The sequence below is a fragment of the Colossoma macropomum genome, unplaced genomic scaffold (assembly GCF_904425465.1).
Source record: "Colossoma macropomum unplaced genomic scaffold, Colossoma_macropomum, whole genome shotgun sequence".
In the NCBI taxonomy this organism is placed as follows: Eukaryota; Metazoa; Chordata; class Actinopteri; order Characiformes; family Serrasalmidae; genus Colossoma; species Colossoma macropomum.
Window position 1 is genome coordinate 34,494,268 of NW_023494801.1, and position 8,532 is coordinate 34,502,799.

General features: G+C 41.1%; 1 protein-coding gene across 1 annotated transcript; it reads left to right on the forward strand.

The window, feature by feature from the left end:
- The first annotated feature begins 1,433 nt into the window (after positions 1–1,433).
- On the forward strand, positions 1,434–8,182 carry zgc:153733 (uncharacterized protein LOC556313 homolog). The gene is made up of 4 exons (XM_036589431.1): positions 1,434–1,608; positions 2,981–3,122; positions 5,631–5,934; positions 6,504–8,182. The coding sequence occupies exons 2-4, from the start codon at positions 3,042–3,044 to the stop codon at positions 6,944–6,946; spliced, it is 828 nt and encodes a 275-aa protein (XP_036445324.1). The 5' UTR covers positions 1,434–1,608; positions 2,981–3,041; the 3' UTR covers positions 6,947–8,182.
- Positions 8,183–8,532: the final 350 nt, after the last annotated feature.

Here is an 8,532-nt window from a genome sequence, read left to right on the forward strand (position 1 = left end):
CGTCCTGAAGCACTCAGGCCGAGCGCTAAACACAACGAACGCAGGTATGAACCAGCACAGTGTTCCTCCTTCAAGTGACCTGACCACTGGGAGACCAGGTCAGTTTAGGCATTAAATGCCCAACCAGGCTCCGCCCACAAACACATTCTTTCCTAGCTGCTATTTAGGTTTAATATATAATTTGAATTAGACTAAATTGAATTGGACTGAATTCAACTTAACCGGACTGGACTAAATTGGACTGGACTGATCTTGAATTGATCTGAATTTAATGGAACTGAACTAAATTAAATTGACTGAACTGGATTGTGAGGTTCAATACGCTTTACAGAACACTGAATTGAATTAGACTGAACTTAATTGAAATGGACTGAATTGAGTTAACTGAACTAAATTTGATGGGACTGAACTTGAAGTAAATTGAATTAATTGAACTGGACTAAAAAAAGATCTGGACTGGACTAAACTTGAACTGATCTGAATTAAACTGAACTGAAATGAGTTGAATTAACTGAACTCAGGTGAACTGGACTGGATTGTGAGGTTGAATGTGCTTTACAGAACGCAAAGACTGATTTGAATTGAATTGAATTAGTCTGAACTGAACTTAATTGAAATGGACTGAATTGGACTAGAATGAACTTGAATTTATCTGAATTAAATGGAACTAAATTAAATTTAATTTGTTAATTGAATTTAACTGGATGGAGCTTGAAGTGAATTGAACTGAATTACCGGAACTGAATGGACCGAATTATGAGGTTTATTACGTTTTACAGAACACAAAGTCTGATTTGAATTGCGCTGACTTGAATTACACTAAATTGAATAGTACTGAACTTGAACTGAGTTGAACTAGACTGGACTAAAGTTGGACTGGACTAAATCTGAATTGAACTAGACTGAATTGAATTAACTGAGCTAAATTGGACTGAACTGAACTTAAATTGATCTGAATGAAACGGAGCTGAATTGAGTTAAGTGAGCTGAATTGGACTAGACTGAACATGAATTTATCTGAATTTAACTGAACTTAGTTAAATTGAATTTATGAATGGAGTTGAACTGAGTTGGACTGGATGGAACTGGAAGTGAATTGGATTGAATTACCTGAACTAACTGAATTAAACTGAACTGAATTGAAATAGTTGATCTGAACTGAACTGTCATCCAGGTATTCAACCACGTTCACTCCTTGCATTCCTCAGTTTTATATATAAATGGGAAATACATCTATAACATTGTTATTACACTTGTGAAATGGCAAAATTAAACATGAGAACATCTACAAAACTAGATCTAGTTCTTCAGCACTTTGCATTGAACTCAGACAGTGGCTGATGTCAAAAGAGGCAGGACGCCGACAGCCAATCCCAGCGCGGGTGGGCGGGGCTTGCTGAATCACAGGTGGAGGGGAAAAAAGTGCGGCTGTAGGAGGTTTTTGTTACCAGGAAGTGGGTCGTGTTATTTATATTTCAGCAGAGTGGAGGAGCGAGGCTGAAACAGGACACCTGGACGACATCCCACAATCCACTGCACTCACCTGAGGATGGACAGAGACGGACACACAGCACCTCGCAGCGCACGGCGGGGGCTCTGAGGGGCACAGTAAGTTAAACCTGCTGCTTATTCTTTCCTGTTCTCTGTTAAAGAGGCAGTGCAGTCTCACTTCCTCAGCCTCTCAGAGGAGCTGATAAAGAACTGAGTGTGTTGAAGATGTGGAGGCTGAGGCTGAATGCGGGGCTGATCATGTGTGACGAGTCAAACTGGTTATTAGAGTCTGCTGCTGTAGTCAAGCTAGAAAATCGAGTCAGTGTTTTGACCCTCAGAGGAGCTGAGTGTGTGTGTGTGTGTGTACATATATACACACAGATACTGTATATAATATACACATATTACAGGTTTATTACACAGTAAAGCCCAAATTAAACTCGTCTATACTGTTTATTCACTATGCTTAAGCACATAACTGGAGGTCTGTTACATGAAGATCACTAATAAATGTCTTATTAGGTGTTTAAATGCATTATAGCAATCTAAGACCTTTTTATGCAAATTATTCCTCACATTTCATTACTATTGGTGATTTCTGGAGTTTATTACGTTATTCAGTTCCAAAGAAGCGAGTTTGTATCACACATATACATTCTGACCACCTTGTTTCTCCGCTCATTGTCCATTTTATCAGCTCCACTTACTATATAGGTGCACTTTGTAGTTCTACAGTTACAGACTGTAGACTATAGTCTGTGTGTTGTGCTGGTACGAGTGGATCAGACACAGCAGTGCTGCTGGAGTTTTTAAACACTGTGTCCACTCACTGTCCACTCTATTAGACACTCCTACCTTGTCGGTCCACCTTGTAGATGTAAAGTCAGAGACGATAGCTCATCTGCTGCTGCACAGTTTGTGTTGGTCATCCTCTAGTCCTTCATCAGTGGTCACAGGACGCTGCCCACAGGACGCTGTTGGCTGGATATTTTTGGTTGGTGGACTGTTCTCAGTCCAGCAGCGACACTGAGGTGTTTAAAAACTCCAGCAGCATTGCTGAGTCTGATCCACTCAGACCAGCGCAACACACCCTAACACACCACCACCACGTCAGTGTTACTGCAGTGCTGAGAATGATCCCACCACCCAAATAGTACCTGCTCTGTGAGGGTCCATGGGGGTCCTGACCACTGAAGAACAGGGTAAAAGGGGGCTAACAAAGTATCAGAGAAGCAGATGGACTACAGTCTGTAACTGTAGAACTACAAAGTGCACCTATATAGTAAGTGGAGCTGATAAAATGGACAATGAGCGTAGAAACAAGGAGGTGGTCAGAATGTTATGGCTGATTGGTGTGTGTGTGTGTATATATATATATATATATATATATATATATGTATATATATGTATATATGTATGTGTATGTGTGTGTGTAAATAATTTTTAGGGTCTATTTATTTATTTATTTATTTATTTATTGTGTTTACAGTAAGTTTTAAAGCTGGTGCCTTCTGCACTCGGTGTCTGGCTCCACTCCAGGGGGCGCTGTGATGAAGATCCATGAGAAGATTCTGACGTACTACCTGTCCTGTACTTCACCTGTAGATAAAGAGGGGTATCTGTACAAAAAGGTGAAACAAACACTTCTGGAGTTCTCATCATAACGTGTTCAGTTGTCAGACTAACCCCCCCCCTTCGCCCCCGCCCCCATCCCAGGTTCTTTGCACGGTGAAATGGTTCTTCAGATTGCTTGACATCATAAACAATAGCAGAACCCTTTCTGATGCTCTATAGAACCATTTTCAAAAAGGTTCACATTCTCCATCAACCTAAAGAACCATTTCACCCTGCAAAGGTGAAATGGTTCTATAGAAAACTATTTCTAAATAGAACCACTGCCTTTACTAAAGAACCCTTGAAGAACCATTTTTGAGAGCGCAGTATAATTTCCACACGAATAAAATATATTAAAGCAGCACAATTTTATCTTGCAGTTCATTTGCTTTTATTTTGTTTTCTTCTTTTATTTACCATGGAAAATTAAATTTTTATCACTGTTTTGAAATAGAGGTTTGATGTAGTACATAAACACCCCCCCCCCCCAACTCCATATGGTCCATATGTGCAAACTAAGCTGCAGAAACAGCCCGTTTTGATTTCACTGTGACGTCATAAAAATCAGCACATTTACATCTATTCACCTGTCCAGCCTACAGTGGTTTAGCCCCGCCCACTCACACTGAAGTTATGAGGAGTGTTTCTGGCCGGACTGGTGGAGATTCATTTTTTAAAGGGGGATTCCACCAGTTTTTCAAAATTTCTCCGTAATTCAGTGTTTGAGATGCAGGCAGAGCCATTCAGAGAGGTTTGGTGTGAAACTGTCCATTAAACTCATCTGAGGTTTTCAGACTTTGCGCTGTATAATATCAGCTTTTCACCTGTTCTGTTCATCTTTTCATGACCTTTTTCTTTCTTTTTGACCCTTTCTTTGTCCCTTTGTTCGTTTATTTTTGGTTCGTTATTCTTCCTTCCTTCCTTCTTTTATTTTTTTTTGTTTTTTTTATTCATATCTTTCCTTACTTCTTTCCTTTGTGCTTAGTTTTTGTTTCTTTCTGCTTCCTTCCCTCCTTATTTTCTTTTTCTTTCTTTCTTTCTTTCTTTCACATGTAAACATGAATTATGACTTGTACATAAATACAGCTAAATGATAATAATGAATAACAAAAATGAAATGCGGGAAACGTGTAGCCTATGGGCTCTTTAGTGTGTTTCATTTTATTCTAAGTGGAAATGATGGACACGTTCGACACAGCGCAGCGCTTTTTACCGCATCGTTACTAAACATAGAGCGCCGCTCAGAAGCCGCCTGTCCTATTTCCTCATTAATAACAGCGTTTATGATCGAGGTCTTTGAAGGCTAATAATACAGCGTGGTGCCCTGATCCTGCGGCTCCGGGAGGACCTGCTTCACATTCCTTAAAACCTGCTCCCGCGTCTGCAGAGCCACCGCCCTCTTCGTCACGCTGTGCAGACTTTAACTCGCCTGGTCGCTTCAGATTTACTAACATCTTTCATCTTTGCGGTCAGTTTGACCCCAGCAGTCTAAACCTGGTGGTGTGGATTATCAGTGGTTCTCGCTGTTCTACAGGTGTGGTTCTGTTAGGGCCCTAAAGCGGAGGAACGTTCTACCAAGATTATCCGCAAGTGTTGTTTAATACCGTTTTATCGAAGTCAAAGAAAGTGTGCTCACACTTTGAAGTGACCGTTTTGTCCCATTAAACGTCTCCGAGGCGTCTCTGGGACAGAGGGCCATCTGCGGGTGACAATAGTGACAATGATACGATCTTAAAAAGATGGTTCTTCAAGGGTTCTTTTGTAAAGAACCAAGAACACTCAAAGAACCCTTTCCATGATTAAAGTGTTCTTTGCATGGTTGACTGCCACCTTAAAGTCAATGTTACCTTAACTGCAGTGCCACCTAAAATCCTCTACCACCCTAAATTCACTGATGCCTTAAATTCGTTGCCACCTTAAATCCACTGCAACCTTAAACTCATTGCTACTGTAAAATGGACTCCCATTCAGTGCCACCTTAAATGCACTGCCACCTTAAATGCATTTCTAGCTTAAATGCTGTCACCTTAAATTCTCTGCCAGCTTAAATTAGCTGATACCTTAACTTCACTGCCACCTTAAATCTCCTGCTACCTTCAAACCACTGCTCCCTGATACATTAAATCCAATGCTTCCTTAAATTTGTGGCCACCTTGAATGCACTGCCGCCTTAACTTCAATGCGACCTTAAATTCACTGCCACTTTAAATTCATGGTTATTATTGTTATTAGTACTGTTATTGCTGTGCATTAGGCTGTGAGTCTGTGTGTACTGTGTATGAGCGCACTATTCCTGTGTATGAGGAACGTGTGTACAAAATTTGGTGGTTGTACGTCAAAAACTTTGGAGGCTGTAGTCATGCTGTAGTCAGGCTGTAGTCAGGCTGTAGTCAGGCTGTAGTCATGCTGTAGTCAGTCTGTAGTCAGTCTGTAGTCAGACTGTAGTCAGGCTGTAGTCAGGCTGTAGTCAGGCCGTAGTCAGGCTGTAGTCGTGCTGTAGATCTCTGATGGTGTCTGTCGTGCAGAGAGAGCGGAACACCTCCTACCTGCGCCGCTGGTTCGTTCTGAAGGGGAACCTGCTGTTCTATCAGGAGCGTCCTGCTGACCGCAGCCTGCTGGGGGTCATCGTTCTGGAGGGCTGTGCAGTGCAGGCCGGAGATCCAGAAGGACTGTTCTCCTTCTCTTTGGTGTTCGCCGGGCCCGGCCTGCGCACCTACAGACTCGCCGCCGAGGACCACCTGAGCCAGGAGAGCTGGGTCAGCGCCCTGCTGACCGCCAGCCACGTCTACACCTCACTGCTGGTCAAAGACCTAGAGAGGCTGTACGAAGGTCAGTTGAGGGGTTTTAAGCAGGTGGAGATTCAATTTTAAAGGGGAATGAAATTAAAAAAAAAAATTCTTCATAATTCAGTGTTTGAGATGATGATGTTTTTCAGACTTCTCGCTGTAGCATATCAGCTTTTCACCTGTTCTGTTCATCTTTTCACAAATGTTTTCTTTCTTTTTGACCCTTTCTTTGTCCCTTTGTTTGTTTATTTTTGTTTCGTTATTCTTCCTTCCTTCCTTCTTTTATTTTTTTATTTGTTTTTCTTTATATCTTTTCTGACTTCTTTCCTTTTTTCTTTGTTTCTTTGTTTCTTTCTACTTCCTTTCCTCCTTCTTTCCTTTTTTCTGTTTGTTTGTTTGTTTCTTTGTTTTTCTTTCTTTCTTTCTTTCTTTCTTGCTCGCCATGACAACGCAAATATAGACATTTTATTTACTATCCAAAACCGCCAGTGAACCTACACGAGTCTTCTGAGTTTATATGGAATACTACTACTACTACTAATAATAATAATAATGATAATAATAATAATAATAATAATAATTATGCTCTTTTTATGTGTTTTAATTGAACAGAAGCTAAACAGGAGAAAAACCTCAGTGACTCCTCCCACTCCCCCACTGTGATTGGTTCATGCGTTAAGGCCTCGGGCACTGCCATGGCCTCCTTTAACACCGGCCCACCCTTCTTCATCCAGAGACCCCCAGCTTTACCCAGAGAGAGGAGAAGCTACAGCGCGAGCGCCGCGCTGCAGGCCCACGCCATGCCAGCCCCCCTCAAACCTGCTAACAAGAGATCCCCCAAACTCTGGCCAAAGAGGAACGCCCACGTTACGCCTCTGAACGGCCCCGCCCCTCCCCACGGGGAGTGGCCTTTAGTCTGCTTTGATCCGCTGGAGGAGTTCAGTCGACTGCACGAGTATTATGGAAATGAAGTGAAGCAGCTGAGAGCTGATTGGCTGAGGAGCAAACGGGAGAAAGAGGGACATGTTGAAGAGGATCTGATTGATTTGGGCTAAAATGTCTCCTTATTCCACAAATATCTGCTGCCTTATTTGCTTTGAAAGGAAAGTTTGACAACCCCTTTAAATTTACTCCCCCTCCCCCAGCCCAAATGTAGTAAATCAGTCAAGATGTAGATATTATGGGATGCATTTTCAGAAACGTCCAAACTCTGAAATCAGTTTAATACCCACTACAACTTCAGTACGGACTGAATTTAGTTCAGTAGCTATTCCAGAATAACAGTACCTTCATAATCTCCTCATGAACTCCAGATAAGAAAACAGCATCACACAAACATCCTAACCAGACTAAACCTCCTAAATCCTGTCCTAACTTTAGGATGAACCCCAACAGGGTCCTCACTTCTGCTCTATTCAAAAGCACATCGCTCTTAGGCGACTGTGGCATGAAGACCCAGCCACAGAAGCTTTTCCAAGTACGTATCTGAATGCTCAAAAAACAGAGAGCAGTGATTTAGTTAGTTCTATTTGATCTGTATTAAATTGAAAACATTACAAAAACACAATATTTGATGTTTTACCTCATCATTTCTACTGGTTTTCTGTGAATATATGCTCATTCCAAATTTGATGCAACAACACGTTCCATGATTACCGCTGTGTTACATCAGCTTCCCCTTTAACATCACTAAATAAACGGCCTGAAGAAACAAACTGATCAAGCAGAATTTTTTCAATTCTTCTGTTATCTGAGTCTTCAGCTGTGCAGCCGTTCAGGACCTTCACTGCATTATTATGAACTTCATAATTTGCCACACGTTTTCAGTGGGAGGCAGTTCTGGACTGCAGGCGGGTCAGACTAGCGCCAGCACTCTCTGACTACGCAGCCATGCTGTTGTAACAAGAGCAGGATGTTTCTTGGTGATGTCATGTTGAAATAACCATGGACGTCTCTGAAAAAGACGGCGTCTAAAAGGCAGCGCATTCACTCCAAAATCAATCAACTTTATTTAAACTCGGAATACATTGAGGGAGACCCTCATTTACAATGTAGCCAAGTAATACAGGAATCAGGGACTGAGAAGTTGTACAGTAAAAAATAAATCAAATGCTGTAATTAAATAATAAAAATCATAAAAGTAAAATTTAATAATTAGAAGGTACCAATAAACTGTTGAATCAATAAATGATTAAAATTACAATGTAACAATTTATCAAGTAACAGAGCAGATAAGGATAAACTAAATAAAAACAATTTAATGAAATAAAAGAAATAGATGTAAGACAATAAATTGACAATTATAAAATAAATGAAAAGAATACTAATAAAACAAATAAAAGAATAAAAAGAATGATAAAAAGTCAAGAGATACAAGTACAAAAGTAAAAAAAAAGTAATAACAATAGCTAAGACATTCAGCTGTGCAGAGGCTGTTTGGGGCCTTCACTGCAGTGGGAGGCCTTCACTCAGTGGGAGGCAGTTCTGGACAGCAGGCAGGTCAGACTAGCGCCAGCACTCTCTGACTACGCAGCCATGCTGTTGTAACAAGTGCAGGATGTTTCTTGGTGTTGTCATGTTGAAATAACCATGGACGTCTCTGAAAAAGACGGCGTCTAAAAGGCAGCGTATTCACTCCAAA